Source organism: Mirounga leonina, unplaced genomic scaffold, assembly GCF_011800145.1.
Source record: "Mirounga leonina isolate KUSES-001 unplaced genomic scaffold, KU_Mleo_1.0 Mir_151, whole genome shotgun sequence".
NCBI lineage: Eukaryota > Metazoa > Chordata > Mammalia > Carnivora > Phocidae > Mirounga > Mirounga leonina.
The window spans coordinates 26,235,309-26,262,778 of NW_023270377.1; the positions used below are offsets into that span (position 1 = coordinate 26,235,309).

General features: G+C 37.4%; 1 protein-coding gene across 1 annotated transcript in view; it reads right to left on the bottom strand.

Annotated features, from left to right (window-relative positions):
* Positions 1-27,470, bottom strand: part of MAP2 (microtubule associated protein 2) — a 140,941-nt gene that overhangs the window by 67,902 nt on the left and 45,569 nt on the right. The window contains exon 3 of the mRNA XM_035007256.1: positions 7,824-8,108. Coding sequence (XP_034863147.1) covers positions 7,824-8,085 — 262 coding nt within the window. The 5' untranslated portion in view covers positions 8,086-8,108. The remainder of the gene's footprint in view (positions 1-7,823; positions 8,109-27,470) is intronic.

The following is a 27,470-nucleotide window of genomic DNA, read 5'->3' on the forward strand; positions in this document are numbered from 1 at the left end:
TGTACGTTATTCTTTTCAAAAAATACATTATTGATCAGTGATTAATATATTCTCAAGATATTAGAGCAATTTATTTGTTGCAAATTACTATTAAAGTTGTTCTCTTATCTTTTTTTCCCCCTCTCTTTTGTGAGGAGAGAATTCTTAGAAATATGACAAGAGACAGATAAAGGGCATGCACAATGCTCATCAAAACAAAGGCTTAGGTTGTCCAAAAATGAATCCAGGAAGACTTGCTTTCATGACTGATTATTTTTGAAATCTGCTCACTGCAAATAAAAAAGAATTATGAAACATTTAGAATTCTTCCCTAAGTGGAGGTTTTAAAAACTTCAAAAAATGGGAATACCTTAAAAGAAAAAAATATGATGACCATACATGACAACAAATTAGAGAGAAGGATATCTGATAAAGTCTTGGGAAATACGGGATCAGGAGGGAGGGTCAAGTAAGAAAATACAGTGATAAAATACAATGATAATTAAATTATATTTACATTTAAAAACAAGCCAGACAGAATTTTACAAGTAGGTCTGAATTGTTCTTAGCTCAAATCTCTTGCACTGATTAAGATGCAAACTCAATAAAATAATTTTTCAAAGTGTCAGTGGCCCAAAGAGAATGATAAAACACCTTTTTTTTTTTTTTTCTAGTGCTTATGACTGTGGTTCTGACATTTAGTGTAAAACAAGATGGTAAAGAAATGAGACTGATTTCCAGCAAGTGCATGGGACGAATTTTCTGGAAGAATATACATGGGAGTAAATGTGTATGCAAATTAATCTTAGTTTTTAAATATCATATTACACTGTGTTAGATAGAGCCTTGTTCTTCACAACTGGAAGTGTTTGTAGGCAATTAAAATTCCAAGGAACAAAAACATGTTTTAATTTGTTGAGTCATTGTGTTTAATTAAAAGAAGTCTAGAGACACCGTTTTCCTTATATTTTGATTCAGAATTATTGGCTTAAGACAAATCTCATCCTACTTTAAGACTTGTGCTGAAGAGCAAAGATAGATGTGAAGTGGATTTTTATAGGAAGAACTACCTTATATATAACTGCACATTTAAGTAAACAACATTATCCAGTGCCTGTCTTTTCCTCCACTTCGTAAAAACACTTTAAGCTCTAGCTAGCAATACCTACTATATATAAGCTCATATCTTACCAAGAGTAAGAGATGCAGTTCTTTACTATAATGTCCATGTAAGTGAACGCTCGATTAGGTACAGACCCTTCTCTTTCCCAACAAGACAAGCCACATACGATGATTGAAGCTAATACCCCAAATCTGCTTCCGATGGTATAGAGACCACACAGGACAAAGCAAACATGACAAATACAAACCTGGTGGAATTGCCCTTTTTATCAATCCTTTTGTCTTTCTTACTCTTTCTAGCCCCAGATGCCTAACTGTTCAAAGGAAAACACTGACAAGATCCCCATTTTCCGTACTCATCCATCGGCACCGCCAGGCTCAGACGCTTCGCAGTGAGGCTGTGTGCTTTTCTGCAGATCCACCCTTGAATGCTAAATAACTCTGCTCTGCACACTCCTCTCTCTGTGGAGCTCAGGGAAATGAGTGGTTGCCATGGCAACAAGGAAAGGAAAATCTGCAACCTCTTGTATTGTTAGGCCGGCGTGTTTATTTGCCTTGCGGGGTGGTGCAGATGGCTTTAGTCGTTTCACAGGAGAAACGGTTCTGTACTTTTTTGGCTCTGCGTACATTAATATAATATCATATACAATATGCCATATTTGAAATGGGATGATGAGTCCTACTAGTAAATCTCAAATCTGGGAATGGAGGCGGGATGGACGAGAGGGGTAAGAAAAGGCAGGTTGGAATTTTCCAAGATTGGAAAGGGAAACAGAGAGAAGCTTAAAGGTATATTCAGCTCTTTGCACACAAGTGATGACAAACTTTTCCTCCGTCCCATATTTTTAAGCCAAAAGTTACAATTCCAGCAACAATACACTTACGTATCTGAGCATGTTCATTGCCTGAGTTATGGGGATGTTAAAGGGCAGGTCAAGGCTTCCAAAGGCACAGCTCCATTGGTAAGCTCTGGAAAAGTGATAGTGTAGCACCTGGAAGAGCGTTTCCAGATCTCACTGCTTCAGGAGGGAGTAGACCTGAATAGGATCCCTGGAATGCTGGGAAAACAAAGCAGCCTTGGGGACCTGGGGCAGAAGGGGGGGTTGTGTAACTGAGGAAGTGTTCTTTAATCTTTAGATTTACTCCAAGAGATAGCTGATATTGGCGTTTGATGATCACAAAAGCCACTTATACTCTGACTGGTGTTTCCTGCTCGTGTTGAAAGCATTGTACCTTGGGATAGTCAAAATCACGGAAGCATGATTTTCAATACTTGGATGTTGCGACATCTGTACACTTCTGAGAACCACCTCCTTTCCTGCTCCACTCATACTGAAAACCAAGACTAAAGTTTGGTTTTCTGTTGTGCTTAAAGGTCCATGGATGTGGCTGTTCTGCGATAGAAGGGGCTATAACTGAGAACTGTGACAGCTGGCTGTGCTATTATGAATCTGGCAGCGTGCGGTAGTGGACGTGCACTAGTCTATGCAGCGGGGGACCTGCAGTCCGGTTGTAGTCATATGATCTTGGATGGGTGACTACACCTGTGAAAGGTGGTCTCACTTACTGGTTTCTTCCAGTTGTCTTTTTTTTTTTTTTTAAGATTTTATTTATTTATTTGACAGAGAGAGTGTGCACACAAGCAGGGGGAGCAGCAGAGGGAGAGAGAGAGAAGCAGGCTCCCTGCTGAGCAGGGAGCCCCACGTGGGGCTCTACCCCAGGACCCTGGGATCATGACCCAAGCTGAAGGCAGACACCTAATCGACTGAGCCACCCAGGCGCCCTCTTCCAGTTATCTTGATAGGAATACTAATATGAGCTTGGGCCCCACCCTCAGATAAGAAACTTAAAGATGGGGCTCCTAATTTTCACTCAGAGTTGGAACTCTGGGGGTACCAAATGTGGTCCTCTTGCTTTCTTCCGTAACAAGGTGGAAAAGAGAGGAAAGGTTTATTATAAGCCTTTTATGATTCACACTTTGGAAGACAATTTAAAAACGGTGGGGGGTGGGAGGGATGGGGTGACTGGGTGACGGACACTGGGGAGGGTATGTGCTATGGTGAGCGCTGTGAATTGTGTAAGACTGTTGAATCACAGACCTGTACTTCTGAAACAAATAATACATTTACGTTAAAAAAAAAAAAAGAAGATAGTAGGAAGGGAAAAATGATGGAGGGGGAAATCGGAGGGGGAGACGAACAATGAGAGACTATGGACTCTGAGAAACAAACTGAGGGTTCTAGAGGGGAGGAGGGTGGAGGGATGGGTTAGCCTGGTGATGGGTATTAAGGAGGGCATGTATTAAATGGAGCACTGGGTGTTATATGCAAACATGAATCATGGAACACTACATCAAAAACTAATGATGTAATATACGGTGATTAACATAACATAATAAAATAAAATTTAAAAAATAAAAACAACTGTTTTAAAACAAACAAAAAACAGAAAGAGACTTATAAATACCGAGAACTAATAGTAGCCAGAGGGAATGGGGCAGGGGAAGGGGCAAAATGGGTGAAGGGGAGAGGGAGGTTTAGGCTTCCAGTTATGGAATGAAGAAGTCACGGGAATAAAAGGTAGAGCCTAGGGAACATCGTCAGTGGCCCTATAATAGCATTGCATGGTGACAGATGGGAGCTACACTTGTGGGGAGTGGAGCATAATCTATAGACTTGTCTAAACACTATGCTGTACCCCTGAAACTAAAGTAACACTGTGTATCAACTATACTTCAATAAAAAAATAAACTAAAAAATTGATGTTTTTAGAATCATTATAATAATACCTTTTCTAAGTGACTAGATTCTCAATGGTTTCTATTTCTTTTTTGGGGGGCTTTTGTGGCATGGCTTCTAAAAAGTTTACTTTAGTGAATTAATATAAGAAAAATTCGTAAAGTAGCAAAAGTTATGCTACAACAGGTGAGCAAATAATTCTATCTACTTTTCTATGGATTAGCTTTAAACTGTGAGGAAGGAGGGGTGACTGGGTGGCTCAGTCGTTAAGCGTCTGCCTTTGGCTCAGGTCATGATCTCAGGGTCCTGGGATTGGGCCTGGCATCGGGCTCCCTGCTCAGTGGGGAGTCTGTCTCTCCCTCTCCCACTCCCCCCTGCTTATGTTCCCTCTCTCGCTGTCTCTGTCAAATAAATAAATAAAATCTTTTAAAAATAAATAAATTGTAAGGAAAGAGACGAAATCTAGAAGAGGAATCCATAAAGAAAAAGAATTTAAAATATTATTGCCTTCTCAATTCTCTTCTCTCCCTGCCCCCAGTCTCAGCACACAGGATCAAAGAAAAGCTGCCTTTGGGCTTGCATATGGAAAAATAAAAAATTATTATGGCCCCAAAATGAAGGTGAACATCGAAAAGGGTAGGTGAGAGAGGACGAGGTCAGATCTTCAGTTGAAGTAAGCCCACCTAATGAAGGAAAGGGGGTGGGGAGAAAGATGCAGTAATTGAGATGCATTTATCATGTGATCTTGCTTTTAGAGATGAATAAAAATAAACAACCTTGGGGATAAATTCGTTTCTAACAATGAAGAGAGGACTATAGTCAAGTATGAGAGGAGAAGAAAGATCCTTGGATTCAACTAGTAGTGGCCTGGACACCACAGTGTATAGTTGAAGACCTGATGTTACTGGAAAATATGCCATGTTAACAGTGCCCCAAGAAGTATCTTTTCTAAGGAAAAATACAATGTACTGATAGATCACACGTGAATGGTAAAAGAGGAGGCCCGTGTACTGCTCCTCTGGTCCTCTTTAAGATAATCCCCTTGAAATATAATGCCAGCTCATGTTAGTGAACCCGACCATCAAAGGACAGAATTTTTAAAGACCATATTTGAGATCTAAGAACACTTCTTTTTATTGGGAATGATTTTTGCTTGTGAAACAGTTATGTATAAACCATCAATAATAAAATGTATTATTTTATTAAGCCAAAGTTTGGAGAGAAATCTAATTGCACATTAGCTTATCACTGGAACATCCTCTGTAGGTATGAGGAGACAATATTGTACATTTTTCCTTCCCCACAGCTTTCCACATTGTATGGACTTAATACATGGCCTGTTATTTCTGGTGTGATTTAAAATCACACCCTAGTTTGGATTGCACACCTTACTCTGCTAATCCACAGCTGACTGTTTACAACTTTTGTCACTATGAACATACATATAGAACTTCCAGAGTCAGATTCTCAAAGGTAACATAAGATTCATGTGAAATACGATGAATTGAATTCAGAATTAACTCTGGATGGTCCTGAACCCATAAATTAAAAGAAATGTCTGCTAATCCCTTTTTAATCTAAATTATTTTCTCAAAGAAGCAGGTGAAGACACACTGACCTGGCAAAGAGATTTTTCTGATGCTCTTAAATACTTAAGACAACTGAAAAGAAATAGTGAGTGATGTTGGCTTTACTGCTTGACCGAGCACACACAGTGACTTTTTTCTTTTGTGTATTATAAGCCTCTATCATATTCTGTAAGATTCAACTGATAAGACTTTTCGATAGATTTCACCATTAATTTGAAAAGGACTTTCTTTTTCCTTTTGCACTCATTCGTGCACTCATTCATTCATTCATTCATCAACATACATTAATTGAGCACTTGAAGTGTAATGTCAGGTGTTGCAGGATAGGATGATGAGAAAAACCCTGGCCTATCGCATTATCTCTTGCCTTCCGCACAGCCATCTTGCTTCAGCATGTCCTCATCTCCTCATGGCTCAATTTCTTCAAAGCCTTCTAGTTGGTTCTCCTGACACCCAAGTCCCACCCTGTTCAAGCTGTATTCTACACTCAGATGTAGAAAAAGATGCCTTGATCAAGAGTGCCCTGTTGTCCATATTGACATGACTACCACCACCACCAATAACAATAATGGTAATTAATAGATGCTATTCTTTGATCTGTTGACTTTGTACACTTTACCATCTCATTTAATCCTCATTGTGACCATGAAAGGCAAAAACAACATTTTTATTTCAATCGTACCCACAGTTTCTTACTAATGGGGTGTATGGGCCCATTTGAATTGTGTGCACAGCTCTCGTGTCTGCTCCTGGATCATCTGCTCTGTGAAGCTCAGACCAGCCCTGGCACAGAAGTTGACACACCTTGCATATAGAAAACTTTCAACAGGGGCGCCTGGGTGGCTCAGTCGTTGAGCGTCTGCCTTCAGCTCAGGTCATGATCCCAGGGTCCTGGGATCGAGCCCCGCATCGGGCTCCCTGCTCTGCGGGAAGCCTGCTTCTCCCTCTCCCACTCCCCCTGCTTGTGTTCCCTCTCTCACTGTCTCTCTCTCTCTGTCAAATAGATAAATAAAATCTAAAAAGAAAAGAAAAGAAAACGTTCAACAGTAGTCTTTCAAATGAGGGGATTAAAAAAATTACCCTATGTCCTTATGTAATTTCTCCCCAGTTATTTGAGATGCTTTTAATCTTACCCCACTGAATTTAAATATATTTTTTGAACAAAGTGTACAGTTGAGAAGTGTTGCTGGCTGACTGATGGAGTGCAGAAAAACCAGTGTTTGAGTAGGCAAGGGATGGCTCTGACGGGGCGTAACCTTTCTGAATACTTGTAGTTTACCTGCCCTTTCTGGAGCAGCATGTTTGCGAGTTACTGTGTTCAAACACATTACATTCCGAGTACAGAAAAAGGAAAATAATGGTGAAGAATACAGTGCAGGCGAGTGTTTCTCGATGCTGTTAATGCTACATGATGACTATGCCATCAATGGCGATATTATCAATGACAGAAGAAAGAGGACTGCTGGTAGAAATTATACTTTGAAAGTAAGTATTTAAGAGTAAAAGTAAGTATTTAAGAGTAAATCAAATTATGTTCTCCTTTAAGCGTCTGTAATATTAGTTCTTACAAAGCTCTCTGAGGAAGTATGGAATGGTTCCCATATATGTGTGTGTGTTTCCTTTCCTTCTCTTTTTTTAAGATTTTATTTTATTTTATTTATTTTATTTTTTTAATTTTTTATTCTTATGTTAATCCCCATACATTACATCATTAGTTTTAGATGTAGTGTTTCATGATTCATTGTTTGTGCACAACACCCAGTGCTCCATGCAGAATGTGCCCTCCTCAATACCCATCACCAGGCTAACCCATCCTCCCACCCCCCTTAAAATTTTATTTTTTTTAAGTAATCTCTACACCCAACACGGGGCTTGAACTCACAACTCCGAGATCAAGAGTCCATATGCTCTGCCAACTCAGCCAGCCAGGGGCCCCAATCTTTCCTTTTTTTTTTTTTTTTTTAAGGCTTGGAGATAGACTCCAAACTGCTTTCTGCCCCCAAAAGTAAATATGCTACTATTCAGTCAATCAGATTTGGGTCCAATATCATTCAAGACAATCAGGAAGTAACTATTTGTGAAATCTTCTTTCACTGAGTTAAAATGCTGACAGTTATTAGCAACACACACACACACACACTGAGCCATTTGTCTATTAAAATTAAAGTGGTATAAACTAAATAGGGAGATGAGATGAAGAATACAGCTAATTTGGGGGAACATTGGGCTAGTTCCCAAGATTTTTCTCTCCTTTTGGTGTCTATTTCCCCTGACAGACTGGAATTTCTGTCCCAGCACTAGTGAAAGAGGATCATCGCAGTAAATTAATTCACTTTCAGATGAAACAGACTTCAAAGCACAAAGCCAGCCCTGGGACAGAGGAGCCCTTAGTTACCTGCTGTTTCTCTGTCAGCTGAGGTCAGCTCTCCGTTGATTCCATTCTCTTTGGTATCTGAATAGGTGCTCTGTGACCCATGTTCTCCAAAGGCGCCCTCTTCATCCTCCCTGTATGGGAATCCATTGGCGCTTCTGACAAGTCCTTCCCCTGCCCCGCCTTGATCCTTAATCTCAGGTGGATGTGGGTGTGCAGATGCCTCTGTTAGTTGAGCTGAGGTCCAGTGAGGCGCCTTTCCTTCATCTTTCCGATCATCTGCCATTCTTCCACGCCCTGTGACCTCTTCTGGGATTGGAATCAGAAAAATGGTAGCCATCAATTTGGGAAAATCTGATATAAGACAGGGAAAACTTATAGCAAATGGTTAGCTATGGCCAAAAAAAATGCATAATAATCCACTGTAAATATCAAGCAAATAATTGTTGTTAATACTTTGGTTTTTAACAGATCTTTTCTGGCCTATCCCTTTAATATATGACCATCATCGATTTATATATATATATATATATATATATATATATATATATATACACATATACATATTTATGTATATGTGTGTATATATATATTTTTTAAACTAGTGTTTGACATTTAAGGAGATATCTAACTTTCATTGATATATGATATTGACTATACAGTAGAGTCAAAGAATCCTTCAGGACAGGGGAAACCACAGTATGAGGAAATTGGGTAGAAAAAGGTAAGAAAAGAAATGGCTAAGGGGAAATGATGAATTAGGGAAGGTTACTCCAAGTATTCTTTTAAAAACACTACTCTCCCCGAACCCTAGAATAGACAATGTCTTACGTAGTAGTCCTTTCTATTTCAAAGGTGTTCAATTCAAACCAGAGGTGGATATGTTTTCTTGGATACTGTATATTAAAAGATAGTTTTGACTTAATTTTTCAGCAAACTTCCCTAAACCCTATCTACAGATTAAGAGTATATACAGATATACTAAGATTTTCTCTTAGTATAAATCTTACATGAAGAATAAAAAATACAGTATTAGGCCCACATCCTACCTTATAATGTTATTTCACAGCTAAGTCAAATCAGATATGGAGAAGTTAAATCACTGACATACATCAGGTAGCTGTAAATTATAGTGAAGTTTGGATAAGTCATGGAGCGGGTGTTCTGCACACGTTAAGTGAGTGATGGATATCACATGGCCTTCACTTCCACGCCACTAGGTTTGGAGATGTAGTCAAGAAAAGGTGATTCATCACTCAGTTATTTGTTGCCAGCAAGGTAGTCTCATGGATGCCCTATTGTCCCCACACTGAGGATGAGGACACAGGCAATGATTGTCTCTGACGGAAACGAAGAACACTTTGCTGTTTTCAAAACCAGTAACTCAAGTAAAAAACTCCAAAGAAGCAAACAGAATTGCATTAAAATAAATCCACTTCCTGTTACTAAGCTCTGTTTAGAGACATCACAAATAAATTAAGCCATAAAGAAAGTTAAGTTTTCCTACCAGATTCCTAACAAGTATTTGTCTTTTTTTTTTTTTTAATTACTGAATTTCAGTGCTTTCCTCAGGTTCTCATTCTAGTTTTCTATTCATACCAGGAAGAGCTAGATGAGTTAACTCATTTAAACTAATTTGACTACAATACCAAACCTCCCCCCAAATTGCTTTCTATTAGGGTTCTATTTACTGTCCCTAAGAACATATTTAAAAAGGATATAAGAGGTTTAGCTTTTAAAACATTGAAGGACTTGTGAATAAACCAAGGAGCCTCCTTATATCACTGACAATGTGTAAAGAACTGGATCCACAGAAGGGTTTCCTCCTCCGTAAAGTTAGGACAACAATGCCTAGTTTACTGTTTGTTATAAAGTGTGAGCAGAAAAATATAAAGGGTTCATTCAGCGCAGTCCCAGTCATGCTCAATAAATAGTAGTTACTATCTCTGTTATTGTTATTAGAATGATACTACTAATCACTATATCACAAATCATTATATATAAAATATTTTAAGTAGTTTTCTGGAATTATTGCTATAGGAACAAGAGCCTGAAAATGCAGTGATTACAATAACAAGAGTTACTTGCAAATCTGTCTCCAGATATTATGTAGGACTGAAAGAATGTTCCAAGGCAGACATGGCAAATGTCTAATGGACTGAAGAAATACCTAGATTCCAATTGTGACCTTCGTATTTGAGACTCTGGCTCAGCATCCTTCTCCTTACATGCCTTGGTTTCTTTGTATTTCTTTTCTGAAAATAGCTTAATTAAAATTTCCATATTTTTACGTTGTCCAATCTATTTTGCATGCAGAGTGAATACTTGTAAATAGGAAGTTTCCCCAAAAGAAGTATATTCCTTGTTAATGCCACTTTAGAAAAAAAAATTACTGGGTTTTAATTTTAGAACACTTTTATTTATTTTTTATTTTTTATTTTTAAAGATTTTATTTATTTATTTGAGAGAGAGAGACTGAGAGAGAGAGCACATGAGAGGGGGGAGGGTTGGGAGGGTCAGAGGGAGAAGCAGATTCCCTGCCGAGTAGGGAACCCGATGCGGGACTCGATCCAGGGACTCCAGGATCATGACCTGAGCAGAAGGCAGTCGCTTAACCAACTGAGCCACTCAGGTGCCCCTAGAACACTTTTAGATTTACCGAAATATTAAGCAGATAGTAGTACAGAGTTCCCATGCACCCCTGTACACAATTTCCTGTTACTAAAATCTTACCTCAGTATGGTACATTAGTTATAATTAATTATAAAATATTAATACATTATTATTAACTCAAGTCCATAGTTTACTTAGATTACCTTAATTTTAGCAATTTCCTTTTTTTGGTTGTTCCAGAATTCCATCCTGCAAACATTAACATTTCTTTTCATGTCTCTTTAGGTTTCCCTTGGCTGTGAGAATTTCTCAGACTTTCCTTGTTTTTGATGACCTTGTAAAATACTGGTCAGGTATAGATAGAATAATTCCTCTATTGAAATGTGTCTGATTTTTTTCATGATTAGTTTTGGGGAGGAAGACTGTCAGTGCTAAAATGCTCAAATAAGCTTGAGAAATGCTGAGGTATAGGGGCATATATAACTTGAGCTTTCTGAGAGCTTTTGATATGCTACTGGAATTTTGGAATCTCAGGGAGGGGCAGTGACGTCCAAAGCATTCTAACCAATGGGCCATAGAAAACTTTTTCTGTTGCTGTGTTTATTAACATGTCCAAAAGGATTTGGGAAATGCTTAGGTTTACATTTTAGCCTTTGTTTAAAGTTGAGTGCTGTGAATTGTGTAAGACTGTTGAATCACAGACCTGTACTTCTGAAACAAGTAATACCTTATATGTTAAAAAAAAAAAGAAGATAGTAAGAAGGGAAAAATGAAGGGGGGAATTGGAGGGGGAGATGAACCATGAGAGACTGGACTCAGAAACAGACTGAGGGTTCTAGAGGGGAGGGGGGTGGGGGGATGGGTTAGCCTGATGATGGGTATTAAAGAGGGCACGTACTGCATGGAGCACTGGGTGTTATATGCAAACAATGAATCATGGAACACTACATCAAAAACTAATGATGTAATGTATGGTGATTAACATAACAAAATAAAAAAAAAAAGCTGAGATTCTCAGATCTTCACAGTAAATAAAACAATATAAACACCCAAACTCCCAGTCCCCTCCCCCCACCCCCCCCACCAGGGCTCTCTGGAAAAGATTTGTCAGTGACAAAAAATGCTCACCTTGGACCTAAAAAAAAGCAACGCCTGACTGGGGAAGAGTATCACTTGGTAATCATCCACTTACAATGTTAAGATGCTTTGTTTTCAAGATACCAGGCATTTAAAACATAAACTCCTTAATGGTCAATGCTTTACAGTTTTGGATTCTTTCTTCTCAATTAATCAATAAAAGCTCATTTTGGAAAAATGAAGAGCTGGCTGGCCACGCTGCTTTAATTAATATCAGAGGCACCAATACAATGCATTAATTAAATAAAATGCATCACCTGACTTCCTGATAAGACTATTCAAATAATACACTTTAAAATACTTGCAGATTAATCAGATATCACTTTCTAGTTTGTTGGGTATTAGAAATGTACATAGGCTGACCATGTATGAAGTGAAAAACATTTGAGGAGATCTTAAGCTATAATCAGCACTGCTCAAAACTACTTTGACAGAAAATACGATTTGGAAAGATTTCATCTGCTCTACTGAATAGCTGTTGGAATCAAAGGAGACACTCTTTGGCCACACTCATTTATAATCACAACATGGTACCATTAAAACACCACCCACTCATGGTAAATTTCACTTAAATTCCTAATCAATGTTTCGGGGTCATAGGTTATCTCCATTCTTCACAATGTTATTACAATATAGTTACAAGTGATCACAGCATCCTTTAATTTCTTCTTCCTGATGTACAATATTACCTTTATCTGAATCTCCCTGAAAACTGTGAATGTAATATTAAAGAAGATAAGAAAGCTGAGCTAAACTCCAATCCCCTTCAAATCTATAAAAGGAAACTTGTGAGGTACAAGGAATTGGAACATTCCATTCCTACTGTGTAATGTTGGGAAACTTTCCATATCATAAAAGATCATATCATATCATAAAAGATCACAGATCCTAACTGCTTCTAACAGCTGAACAGCTGGGTGGGGTGGAGGGGGGATCTACCACGCAATCATCTGGTTTGATTATTAAACTGAAAAGCTACCAGAATTCTTCCTTCTACCTCCCTTCCAAAAGTTTAGTTTGATAATGTGGGCAAGGAAATTATTAAGTTGAAAAGAAATGTACTAAGTCCAAGACACTGATTTCCAATTTATAAAAATTTGCAATGGGAATCTTACCTAGAAGTGCTAACCACAAATGCCAGTATTAATGGGGATACAGCTACCTGTAATATGGATTTTTAAAAAAGAGATCCGAGAGGTTCAAATTTCACGTTATATCAGAATGAGCTCTCTCACTTGACTTGATCATGTCATCGCTATTATATTGCATATCGCAGGGCCCCAGTATTTGTCTCAATTAAGATACACAGTTGGAAAGAAAGCTGAGAGAATATCTTGTGCCACCAGAAATGTCAGTCATGGACTTGAGTGGTAAGCTTCAATCTTTGCTACCCTTTTATTTTTTAAGATTTTATTTATTCATTTTATTTTAGAGAGAGAGAGAGTGTGGACAGGGGGAGGAGCAGAGGGGGAGGGAGAGATAATCTCAAGCAGACTCTGCCCCGAGTGAGGAATGCACTCGGGACTTGATCCCAGGACCCAGAGATCACCACCCTAGCTGAAACCAAGAGTTTAACTGACTGAGCCACCAAGACATCCTCTACCCTTTTTTATTTAACCATTTCCTCTTGATATTTGAAAGTTCTCTAAGAACAGACTTATTTCTTCTTTCATCAAAATTCCAGTTTTTAAAATTCCAGTTCTTAAAATCCTAGCTTTTTCCCCTCAATAAACCTTAGGTCTGTTCTCTCAAGCTAATGCCCCTTGGCAAAAGCACGCATGCTTTCATCCCAGCTGTTGAACCACTGATCATGGCTACACTCCATTTCTTTGATGACTAGTTATAAAAAAAAATGTAAGATTCATTAGTATTTGGCAAGCTGTCATTAACTTTCGATTCTAAGGATATGAGCCAAATGATATGACTTGGCATTGATTAGATTTCTAACCTTTTGAAGATTCAAAGTATATCACCTTATATTAAAACCAGAATGAAAACAGTCTTTCTACAGATTAAATTCCCAGTTGAAATGGTATATAGATTAATTCCTTGTCTATTTATTTATGTAAAATTATTCAATTTTGTTCTGAGGTAGATGGGATGCATAGATGTTTAACGCTGCTGAGTAAAATAACTACTTTTCCTCATATTGAGTAGAAGGTTTTAGTACCATGAATCAGGAGCCTTATAAGTAGTGAAATCTCTTGGATAATTATAGTTACGAAATCCCAAGAAAGAGAAGAGATACAAGTAAAAGAGTGGAAGGAACAACAACAACAAGGAACAGAAAAAAATTAAGTAACTAACTTCACATAAAACATGTCTATATGGCAAGACAGTTCATGGTTTGGGATAGATATATTCCAATTTTTAATTACTTAAATAGAAATTTATATCTAATATGATAATTAACATAGGCTCTTGGAGATACATTTTGTAGCTTACGGATGGGTGTATCAGTCAGCACCACTATTATTTATCAGAATTCTAGAATACTGATTGCAATATCAATAATTAGATTTCTCCTATATTGAGATTCTATTGTATTTAAGTGTATCTGCTTTTCAAACTGTCCAGGCCTAAGACTGTAATGCTATGTTTCAAAACCCTGGGAACTTACTTGAGTATCTATCCAGATACTTACATGAATCCATATATATCTATATAGCTATTTTTTTTCTGTGAGAAAAAATTTGGACTTTCTCACAGGCAAACCAAAAGTATGCCTCTAATTCTGTAAAACCACTCTTGAAAACACTACCTTTTGTGATATGACTGTCCCTTGCACAAGGATATATACAATAAATTAATTTATATTGGAATTTAGAAACAGGATATGTATTTTGCCAATTTTTGATATTTCTTAGAAAATCAAGTAATGTATCACTTCCCACATCTTCCTTTAATTACTAGGAACTTTAATGCATAGCTGCAGCATTTTTACCTCATTCTAAGACTTTGGTACTATGTTCTGTTTCTTATTTTATATATAATTTAATTGTAAAATTTATCAAATCTTTTCTGAAGTCAGGCAGAATATATAATAAATAATAACTGTCCCTATTGCCTTCTAACAATTTACTTTAAGGTATCACTCTTTTAAGAAAATTATATATTATTATTTAGCACACAGTAGCTCTCATGTTATCCCTCATGTATGTAAAGTGAATAAAATACAAAACAGACTTAAATTTTCTCCACACAAAACATTTATAAGACCTTACTTAATATTCTAGATCTTTCCGATAGCTAATAGGTTAACAAACTCTCATGGCAAATATGATTTCTTGGGAAATCTAACATTACTTAGTTTTTTTTTAAATAGTATTTCTCTCTCTCTTTTTTTAAAAGATTTTATTTATTTGAGAGAGAGCGTGCACAAGTGGACGGAGGGGTGGAGGGGCAGAGGGAGAGGGAGAAACAGACTCCCCACCGATCAGGGAGCCTGATGCAGGGCCTGATCCCAGGACCCTGGCATCATGACCTGAGTCAAAGGCAGACGCTTAACCAACTGAGCCACCCAGGGAACCCATAAAAATAGTATTTCTCTTTTATCTATCTTCCCTACAATACTCTTTTAATTACCATTCAAGCAAATGTTCCTAATAAGTGAATTGTAACTTTAAAATGACAAGTGACTTATTATTGAGGTGGCCAAAAACCACACTTTTGTTGGTTCTCCCTAATGGTTTAATATGTGCACATTAAGTACTGCTTTAAAAAGAAGCATTTTCATCTGGACTTCCATCTATCATTGGACTACCGGAATATTGGACTACTGAAATATTGTACATGCAAAAAAATAGTTTGATCAAACTCTGATAGTTCCTATACTTTCTGTTCTTTAGAGCAAGAAGCACATAGATATATTTATTATAAATGCACATTAAAACTTAATGCACTTAAAGGCTGGTTTAAAAAGAGAAGTATTTTCATTAGGACCTCTATCGTTGGAATACTGGAATATTGTACTACCGGAATACTGAACAAGCAAAAAAATAGTCTGATTAAACTCTGATAGTTCCTATACTTTCTGTTCTTTAGAGCAAGAAGCACATAGATATATTTATTTAAGCATATCAAACAAAAGTTCCTGAGTGCATATGCCCTGAGGGCTTGCAGATAGAAGAAAATAAGGTACAACTGTACATTGCTCCACAATTTTATTTTTTATTTTTTATTTTTTTTAAGATTTTATTTATTTTTTTGACAGAGAGAGACATAGCGAGAGCAGAAACACAAGCAGGGGGAGTGGGAGAGGGAGAAGCAGGCTTCCCGCAGAGCAGGGAGCCCGATGTGGGACTCGATCCCAGGACCCTGGGATCATGACCTGAGCCGAAGGCAGATGCTTAACGACTGAGCCACCCAGGCACCCCATTTCTCCACAATTTTAAAAAGTAGGCAGAAATACCTAGAAGGAAATGTCCCTGACAGTTCTATTGTCTTCCTGAGCTACGGATGAATTTCTTTTCTCAGGGCTAAAGACGCAAAGCAGAGACACATTGTACTAAAAAAAAACCATTTTCTGATTTTCTACCTACTTAGTTGGAGGTTTTCATATTTCTCTTTCAAAGTCTGAAAAGGGTCATGCATAAGTAAGATGCACACAACTAACACATGATAGTAATATATAAACTGGCCAAAATGTCACTTAGTCTTCAGATGGGTTTCAAGTATTTGCTGAATGTTGAATGAATTAATCATCAATCCCCTACCTCAAGATAAACACATGGAAAAACGTCCTGACAGCTATGGATGTTTGGCCAACACTAGCTCACTGGGTGAGAAGAGAATGGTTTTGAATCTAATTTTCAGGCATGGTACCTTTGGACTCAAATTCTAACTCCAGGTGTTCCTGGTGGTCTAATGGTTAGGATTTGACCTCTCAAGTTCTAACTCCATTGAATGATGTATAAAAAATAATATCAAGTGCAACGGATAACTAGACCTGAGTAAGACCTAGTATACATAACAGAGACCATGAGACATGTAGGTTTAGAAATATCTTTAAGATAAACTATTTTATTCCATTTCAGAAAAGGTACTTAAATCACGAAACTGACGCAGTCTTTGGCGATCATCCGTTCCAATGTACCTTGAAGTGTTTTCAGCCAATTACCTCTGTAATTGATCTAATAAATCAGAATTTCTGGAAATGGGGGTTAGAAATTGATTTTACAAGTTCAACAGGTGATTCTGATATGCTAAAGTTTGGAGACTCATGCTTTCAGGAAAGCCTGCTGCATAGGATTTCAGAAAAGAACAGGGAGTGATAGAAATACACACACAAAACAACCTATAGAATGACTGGAGTAAAAGGTTAAGACAATAATCTTGATAGGTCACATGGTCATTCTCACAAACAGAGGCTGAAGTTTTCACTTCCTCAGTCTAGTACATTTATGAGGAGGCAATCGGGTCCAATCACAGGACTGACTGCTTTTAGTCAGCTTCCTGGGAATACACCAGTTTTCTGTTGTGTCTAATCTTCCTAACTTGAGGGAGGCAAAAATATCTCAGAAGAATAGTTAAAACTACCCATTGTTTGTGGTAAAATCTACTTTGTATTTTGAAAGCAGTAACTTGTCCTCAGTCTATCCACATCTTCAAATTGTCTTCAGAATATTTATTTTAGATACTCCTTGGCATTCAATAATGGTTTAGGACAAAAGCACATTTGCTTAAAATATTTTGAATCCAGTTATAATTTTCTTTGTCCACCGGACCATTTTAGAAATGGATGTAGGGTAATAAACATGTTGTGAATATGTGATATTCTGAACTAGCAAAGTTCTCAAGGAAGTAATTGAATGTTTTAATATCTAGATAATTTAGATACATGCTGAAAATGGCATTTAGTAGAGTAGAACTTTTTCTCTCAGGATTCCCATATAACCACAAACCTCACTGTTTTTCTTTGGATTACGATATTAAAAAGATCACAGAGCTCAGAAATAGTCACTGATTATAGTTATTACTAGGCAACACTAAATACTCTCAAAAATTGGCAAAAGGGGAAACAATGAAAACTTGGAAAATCTAAAGGAAAAATACACTCTGTGCCAGATAGGCATGTCTCCATTTTTATAATGCTCTTGGCACAGACGGTTCTAGAATGTTTTCTATGATATGTTCTGCCCTGTCATCATGTAATGTACCAATTCAATAAAAACACTGGCATTGTAATTTTGTACTGCTACATATCCAAGAATGAACAAAAGAGTAAAACAACCAGTTATATAATACAATTAATGAATACTGTTTCCCTTTTCCGCATAGGCTCAATTATGCTTTATATTATTACTACCAGTACAGCAAAACAGAAACTTTTGTTTTGGCCCCTAACAGTATTAGAAATTTATGTAGAATCCACATCTTTGCTTACAAATGCTGAGTTCAAAGCTTAAATAGTTGTTGATGAACTGACTTTAACCTTCTATCCCTTCTCTTTGTCTTCCATGCAAAACTGAGGAAAAAGTTCTTGCTGACATGAGGAAGTTATAAGTTGAGAATCCAGGTATTTGTTTCGTGTCTTCTCTGTTCTTTTCAGGCTGACTATAAAATACCTCTAAGGATGATTCATTCTTCATTACACACCATGACTAATAAATAATTTGTATGAAGAGAGGTGATGGCTGCATAATTATTTCTCATGACATTGAACACAGAGTACAAAACCCAGTGTTAAGTTATTTGTGGAATTGTATAAAAGATAGAAATAAAGCACAATCCCAGGCAAGTCGGAAGTGCTCAATAAACTCTACCTATTATTTGTTATTTATGCCTTTTATTTGAACATTTTTAGCAGTAGGATCCAGCACGTGGTTTGTTCCGTATTGAAAAACTGAGGCCATAGAGAGTAAATTATTTGACCAAGTTAGACACTGTTAGGAAAATCTGGAATGAGAAGCCAAATCCACTAATATCCATCTCATCGTTTGCTCTGAACTAGCAAAGTTCTCAAGGAAGAACCAAGTAGTTAGACTAGTGGGATGGGTTGCAACTAGAAAGACCAAACCAGAGGGCGCCTGGGTGGCTCAGTTGGTTGAGCGACTGCCTTCGGCTCAGGTCATGATCCCGGAGTCCCTGGATCGAGTCCCGCATCGGGCTCCCTGCTCGGCGGGGAGTCTGCTTCTCCCTCTGAGCCTCCCCCCTCTCATGTGCTCTCTCTCTCAAAAAAAAAAAAAAAAAAAAAATCTAGAAAGACCAAACCAGAAAATACTAATTTCATAAGCCTGTTCCATTGATAATAATCTACCATACTGAACTGGGTAAGACACTTTATGTGACCATGGTGTACAACCTCTATTTCATACTCTACATTATTTCTGATCCCTCATTCACAGTATATAAGAAGGCTAAAACACATCAGAAATAAATACTACTTAAAATGCTCTAAAGCTTTAGCCTTTACTGATGATATTTAGCTAAGGATCAGCACTTAGGTACTGAGATATGGTAAAATAAATAATAGATTTCCAACCAGAAAATTAGGGCTGGAATCCTGGCTCCCCCACTTACTAGGTTTGTCAACATAGGCATGGCACTAAACCCAAGTGTTAGTTTCACAAGCATGAAATAAACTACAAAGCATTGAACAAATACATTTTGATCCTTATATCAATATTTTTCTTTTCTATACAAGGAGAAATTCAGTCATAATAATTGCACTGAAGATTTCTTTAAATAAGCATGAATTAAAGCATCAGGGAAATTGTAATTTGGATTTTAGACAATGATTTTGTCTTAAGTTTTTTCCAGTTTGAAATCTGATTTTAGACATGTCAGAGAAATCTCTTTTGGGTACCAATTCCATGTGTCTATGGAATTATAGACATTCCCAAGGAAAAATTAGATCTAAGTATTTACTTGCACTACCATGTATGTAGTAAAGATCCTTTGGTTCCGGACACCTAAGATCCACATATTAGGAAGGCACTGGCCGGGTGTTCAAGTGGCTATGATCTAAAAACAATGACCAGTACTTGAGGAAAAGATGCTTGAGAGATTTCTTTATAGGAGTGGGAACAGAGCCATGACTTAGGAAAACTTGAAGGCTGTGTTATATATCACAAAATAAATTATTAGAATTGAAAACAAAAACCAACCAAACAATGCTGGAGAAGAAAATGGTCATCATGAAAAGAAAATAAATGGAGGATGGAGAATTGGAAGTGAAGGAGGTATAGAAAGATATAAGCAAAAAATAATGACTTTATGGTTTTCCATAAAAGGAATCTGCTTTTAGCTATTTAAGACAGAAGGAAGGATGAAAACCTGGCGAATTATAAACAAGATATCATTTATCCTGCTTCCTAATACTTTATCTGATCTACTCAGTTCCTTTATCTTTGATGAACAATTCTCCTTCCACAATGCAAGCCATGTGATGCTGCCTCTAACCTGTTTAGATTAAAATCTTATTCCAGATACTGTAAGTATACGGACTTGCCATATAATGTCACAGAATTTATCTGTATTTCTTTGAACCTAATGCACTCCTTGACAGTGATGTCTTTAAGCAAAAGCCAAAAGTCCACCCTATTATGACTATTATAGAATCAATTGTTGTTTTGACTGATGGAACAGTAGCTTTTATGACTGCTAAAATGCTTTTCAATTCTAAGATTACAAATCTTAATTCATTAAACAAGTAACTGAAAGCTGTCTCTAAAACATTAATGGAAAGGCTCTATGTAACAGGCAATAAGGAATGGATGCATTGAAGGTACAAGAAAAATATACAGCCCTTTTGCTAAAGGATCTCACAGACAAACCAACAACAAAAATACAGCATGGTACATGCCAATAAGACAGGAAGCTGTATCCTGGAAAGTCAAGATGTTGTCCAGACAAGCATCTCCCTTTGTCCCTGCCCCAGCTTCCAGGTATTCAGAGAGAGCTGCACTCTTCCCATCCCCCCAGCAGGGACCACTGGGTGACAGGGTTTCTTGGACAAATTCCCTTTTTCTGGCTCCACGGTATGTGGTAGGGACTTTGGGGCAGGTTCTGGGGGGTGGAGAACCTCTTTCTTGTGGCTTTTGCCCCACTTTTATCAAACAGTGTTTCTAACCTGGAAGGGAACATAACTGTCCCATTTCATAAAAGGGAAAACTGAGTCACCAAGGAGCAGGCCTTTGGACATGGTTCTTGCAGCTTCCATCTGAGACACCTCAGGGTCCCAGAGCTCCTACCATCCTCTCATCACTCTCTGGCCTAAGACAGGGTCAGAATGTGTGAACCTCCCCCAGTAAAATGTTTCACAAAGACGAAAAAAAAATAGATAGGAAGTTGTAGAGGGACATGAACAGCCCCTTCCAGGAGGAAGTAACTCGTGAGCTGAATTTGAAGGACAGGTAGGTGCTGGCCAAAGAAAAGAGGGGAATCTGTATAGGAAGAATGAGCACGGAGGATCACATCTCATTTTTTAAGACTCAGCCTAGGCATCACCTTGGCATCCTGAAACTCCAGTTTCCACTTTGTGTTGAATGCTCCTCCCTATTTTGTCTTCTGCAGGAGGCTATGGGCTCCTGGAGAGAGGACTGTGTTTAATTCACCTCTGCACCTCCAGCACCTGGTACAGTGTGGGGCACAAAGTAGGCTCAACAACAAATGTTTACTAAACAAATGAACGAGGAACATGTATAAAGCCCATGATTGTTCACTATGGTCCAGAAGTGAAGTGGGATATGGGGAAATGAGCCCAACAAGAAGACAATGGCAGAATTGTCAAAGGAGGTGGGAAGCCATGCCTAGCTTCTGTCGGAAAGGCCACAGAACACCCATGAAAGCTGTGAGAGAAAGGAGTGACATAACCAAGCATATTTTGTAGAATGATTGATCCTGCAGTGGTACTAGAAGTGAACTGGAAGGATGCATGAGTATAGATAAAACATCTCTTAGAGACAGTCCCTTTAGGAAAGGAACCTGTAGGCCTGGACTGTGCTACTATGACTGGGATTCAAATGAGAGCCTGGATTCTATGTTCAAAAACTTAATTAATTAAAAGAAACCATACCTTCTTCTTTTAACAAAATGCCTTATGAAGTTTCTCTATTTTATGTATCATCTACCTACTTACATCCATCTGTTTGTTGTAAGAAGGGAAACGATAAAAATATTATGTTTTATGCCATTTTGAAAGAAATTTACCTTATTTTCTTTCTTTCAAAAAGATTTTATTTATTTATTTGACAGCGAGAGAAAATGAGAGAGCACAAGCAGGGAGGATGGCAGAGGGAGAGGGAGAAGTAGGCTCCCTTAGCATTCAGCTAATACCTCTGAAGAGCTCTTTTTCATTGAACTATACAGTGTTAGAAAATATTTCACTTGATTTTTGATGTGCAATGTAAGATGGAATTACTATTATTATTGCTCTTTTTTTTTTTTTTTTTTTGAGATGTTACCGCAGGTTACAGAGACATGAGTCTGGTCAGGTCTGCATTCATCTGATCAGATATTCAAACAAAAAAATGAAGAATGTTGAGAAAAAGTCAGAGCCCACACGACTGAAGATCTAGATTTTTCCTTGAGAGGCACTGTTTATAATAAACTACTTTAGTGTGTATGTATTGAGGCTTCATCTAATTTTCAGATCATTATCAATCATCAATTGTTTTACTATGCTTTCTGGTATCTTATTCAATCAACATTTATTGAATACCAGCTTTATACCAGAAATCCTGTTAGGCATTTGGAATACAACGATGATTAAGTTATGGATTCTGACCACAAGCAGTTCACACTATACTGAGGAAGGCAGATATGGGTGAAAAATATAGGTTACAAGATAACACAGTAAAGGCAATGAGAGAGGACGTAGCAGGTGCTATGAGTCATATGTATTTAGAAAGAAAAAAATGGAAGAATACAAAATATTTGCATTACATGCATTCTAAAGTATATTAACTGTCTATATTCATGGAGAGCCCCACATCTAGTTAATATTAATTTTCTTCTAGAGAAAAGTAAACGAGTCATATAAGAATAAAGTGTGAGTCATATACAGAAGATCAATTTCTCCTTTCTTTTTTTTTTTCCTTTCTCTTGGATTTCAGGCAGCCCGTGAGCTATGTTGTGCTATGCCACCGCTCTAGCTGTGATGGTGACTCGGGGGGACTCCACGATGAAAACAGCCTTGTTCACTCCATCAGTTGAGTTGGGTCTCATCATTTGGAATTCCCTCCTAACTCAGGTCTGATCCAACTGTCTTCACATACCGTTTGACTTCTCTCCCTGACCAGACATACCTTTGTGTGCCCTGGAGTGAACTCTAGAAATCAGGTCAATTTTTATGGCTTGTTATTTGTATTCTGCCAAACTTCTGGAGTGATATGAAGTGACATAAATTCGCCAAATCCTCCAGGACTGAAATGTATGATTTGTCTATGTTTATGAGAAGGTAAAAGATGGAGCTGGAAAAAATACTCAAGTCAACAAATATCCACAATGATAAATTTTTCTAAAAAGACAATATATTCCAGTCTTATATGTGAAGGACTTAATGTAGGCACACATGCGGCAATATTATATGGTGGGCCCGTAGGTAAAACATTTTGATATAAAAATTGACTTATCATGGGCAAGTCAGGCAAACAGCAGACTTAACATTGGCCAAGAGCAAATAAAAACATGATTTGAAATGTAAAAAATGTTAAATTCATTTTAAAATGGAACACATTTCTAGGAAAATCACAAAATTTTTGAAGTATATTAATTTTTTAAATATATTCATTGTGCTTACTTTTAATTTAAATCCAATACATTTTTAACGTGATAAAGGATAGGAACTTTATGCTTTTTTAATGGCAGTAGGAGGAGAGAGATGGGGACAGATAGGGGTTGCAGAGAAATCTCTGGACAGGCTAGAGGTGTTACTGGTGATAACATCTCTGAAAAAGAAAAGGTCACTATGGACTGCTCCTCACCTTCCTGGGTTTCCAGATGAACTGAGGCAAGAAGAGCATGACAGCAGTAAATCTGCTTCATTTAGGTAGGTTCTGTCTGAGCTTTCCTTTGGCACTCTGTAATTTTTAGAGTTTTGATATGTAAGTCCAAGAAGTCATCTGAAAATATTTTTATAGAAGCAATGAATAGGAAAATCTGGAGAATCTTCCTGTCTCTGCCAGTGTTAATCTCTAAACTATTTTTTGAAATTCTTTTTAATTCCATGCTGAAGAACTTGGGTACCAGAAGTAAATATATAGACTAAGAAATGGCTTCTCAACAATGGGAAAGCATATGGACTATTTCTACATGGTCTTTTTAAAGGCTGTATATTGAGCCTTTGGTTCAAAACAAAGAAAAAAACCACAAAATCTACTTAAGGTTTCTCAAAATGTTTAAACATTGATAAGTAAAATGAAAAATGTTTTTCTTATAATTTCTGAAAGCCTATAACGAATGTGATGTACTATTATCAAAGAGAAATGTTAGGATATAGCGTCGGAATAGAGAGCGTGGGCATAAGACTTTTAGAGCATGGCTCATAGATCTCCATTTGGCCAAACCAAGTACTAGTAGACCACTCATCTACACTTAGGGCCAGTTCTATCGTCTATCTATCTATCTATCTATCTATCTATCTATCTATCTATCTATCATCTACCATCTAAAATATTTATTTGAGAGAGAAAGAAAGAGAATCTCAAGCAGACTTCCCACTGAGCACAGAGCCTGACATGGGACTTGACATGGGGCTCGATCTCATGACCCTGAGATTATGACCTGAGCCAAAAGCAAGAGCTGGATGCTTAGCTGATTGAGCCATCCAAGTACCCTGAGGGCCAGTTCTCTTGATCCTAGGTGAGACCTTTGAAAAATGTGTGACAGAAATAGATGGAAAAAGCAATATCTTTACCCAACAAAGTATGGGACCAAAAGATTTGCTTCTTTGACTTTTTCGATTTTTTATTTTAGCTAAAATAGGAGGTAAATCAAAGAGAGGAAATTCTCCAAATTTAAGTTAGGAATTTCAGAGTTGAGCTATGTAAAAAATGTGAACTCAAGATGGAATCAAGAAATTCAGTGATACAAAAATGTTCTAGATAACTGCTTTTCTCCAAGAAAATGGCTATAAACAATTATTCTTTACTGTGACATGAGATCCGTATTTCCAGTGGACATTTGGCTGAGAATTTCTAAGTAGCAAGATTTAATTTCATCTTTTTTTTAACATTTTTCTCTCTTTGTTTTAACTTAAAAAATAAATTAGAATTAAATATTACAACTAAAACTATATCCCATGTCTGGCTTTTTAATCTGAGACAAAAGGAAACAAACATTTCAGTTAAACATAAATATTTTCTTGGTAAACTCAGGATAATACAAATTATGAGACAAAGTCACATCTCCTTTGAGAAACCACAGACCTGAAATGTAAAGGACACCAACATTTCTTAGGAAAGAATAAAAGTCTTTCAGGAATACTTTACAAATAAGACAGAGACTACCTCCCTCATCCTTATCTACAAGAAAATAAAAAGTGAGGGCAAGTACCTTAAGCATGGGCCATAAAAGAGAGAAATATGAGATCAGAAAATTTTCTCCTCTGATGGTGAAATTTAACAATATGTATTGAACACCTATTATGTCACAGGCATGGTTCTTAGACGCTGAGGATATGCAGATACTATCAAGACTCACGGGGCGCCTGGGTGGCTCAGATGGTTAAGCGTCTGCCTTCGGCTCAGGTCATGATCCCGGGGTCCTGGGATCGAGCCCCACATCGGGCTCCTGGCTCAGCCGGGAGTCTGCTTCTCCCTCTCCCTCTGCCTCTCCCACTGCTCATGCTCTCTCTCTCTGTATCTCTGTGTCTCAAATGAATAAATAAAATCTTTAAAAAAAAAAAAAAAGACTCACTTTTGTCCTTCAGGAGCCACTGATAGAAACGAACATGTCCACATATATTTAGGTGACAATTCGATAAATGCTTTAATAGAGGTATAACAGGAATTAATGGAAGTTACCAAGAAATCAGGAATCGGAAATTCATGGGAGGCTTCAGAATGACAAACTTGCTTTCAATGTTATATTCATGGTGGCAAGGGCACAATTCTACACACAAAAACAACAATGCAGAGATGTGCAGAGATGTGGTGAGACAGCTGGAAATGTGCTGGAAAACAAGGATGCTTTGGGATGCCAGAAACAAGGGTAGTAGAAGATGCTGCCAAGAGAGGCAAGCATCTAGATGATGAGATACCCTGCTTGTCAGGCTGCGCAGCATAACTTGTATTGTTATTAATGGCATTCCACTGAGAAACTTTGAACATATGCTGATAAGATGAGTCGGAGAAAGGGTGGCAGAAAGTTACGATCAGAAACAGGAAAAGTAGGTAGACGGTCAATAATGCAATAATTAGTGAGTGAGCAACTAAGAGTTTGAATAAAGGTAGCAATGGGATTGGAGATGGGGGAAGATACAAGATATTTATATTGACACACGGCGGGGGGGGGGCATCTCTCAAAATGCCACAGGTCGTACAAAATTTCTATCCTCTTGAGAGTCACATTTTAATGAAGTGATCATACAGTAACCCAAACCCTAATTAAAATATAAAATGTCATATTTCATATAAGCATATTAACTTTATTTTCATTTTAATTACTACATTTAATATATTCAATCTAAAATTGAACATGAGAAGAAGACAGTAAGGCAAGAGGAAGGCATTATTTTTGACAGGATGGTCAGAGGGGCATCTCCAAGGAGGTGAACTCCGAGAAAATGCAAATGCTGTTCAGGGTGCTTTATAAAACAAAGTTTCCTTTAGAATTCTTAGGTTCCCAAAACAAGACCAACTTTGATTGTAAACACATGCTGAAAAGGAACACAAGAAGTAAAAACAAGAAGATGTACACATTGCTTCCCAGTGGCAAGAACTTTCTAGTATCACAGCAGTCTGTTCTGGAAAAAGGTCTTTTTGATTGTTTTGGTCCTTTGCTTTTTATTCGGGATTGATTACGACCGGATTTTTCCTAGAGCTCTGTTCACAATGGTTTTAAATGACTCAAGCTTTGGCACCCCCTCACTAAAGTATTTGCTTTAGTGAATTCTAAATTTCTCTTACAGAGTCTGCAACTGTCTCACGCTCAAACTGCCTTCGGTAGTAATTACTAAGCACATGGTACAACTGGAGTCCTTGACGTTCATTAAAAGGAAGTGCAGGGGGTGGGTGAGAAGGGAAAAAGAGTAAAAAAAAATTTTATCGCAAGAAATTAGCAGGTTTAAGTAAATCATTCTACCTCTCAGGAAAAACGATGTGACAGAGACACGGAAGGAATCGGCCTCCGGGTTCAGCCGTGTTGGATTTTTGTTCATCATTTCCCATTCTTCCCACACAGGCTGAAACCTCAGACTACCTTTCTTTCTATGCTTGTAGAAAAGGCCGGTTTTATTAGGGTTTCTTCATTTTAACTGCTCTCTGGTGCCATGAGAACTTGATCAAATTGCTACCTATTCTCAAAGGGGAAAAGGAGTTTTAACCTCCCAGGAAAAACCAGTGATCATACCCTTACTGTGATGCAGTATTTTCACACACCCAACCATCCCATAGTCACAGGAAACTGAAAGTCCATGACAAAATTATTTAGCAGATAAGTTGATTTTATAGAATATTTAGCTGATAGAATGGCTTTTATGCAACACTGTGGCACAATACTCCACTCATAAAAAAATAGATGCACTGCTGCCCTACATATAAATAGCAATATTTACTCCAAATAAATACATGGAACAAATACAAAATATACTATGAGGCTTACACATGATTATTTGTGAGTTCATCAAAACATAAAAATTCTTTAAAAATTTTTGCAAAAGTACAAACTGTGGGTTTTTCCCCCTCAATATTTTACCTTTACTCATTATTTTTCTTTAAAAGGGAACATCCTTCTTTGTTCAAAATGAGTTTTGACTAT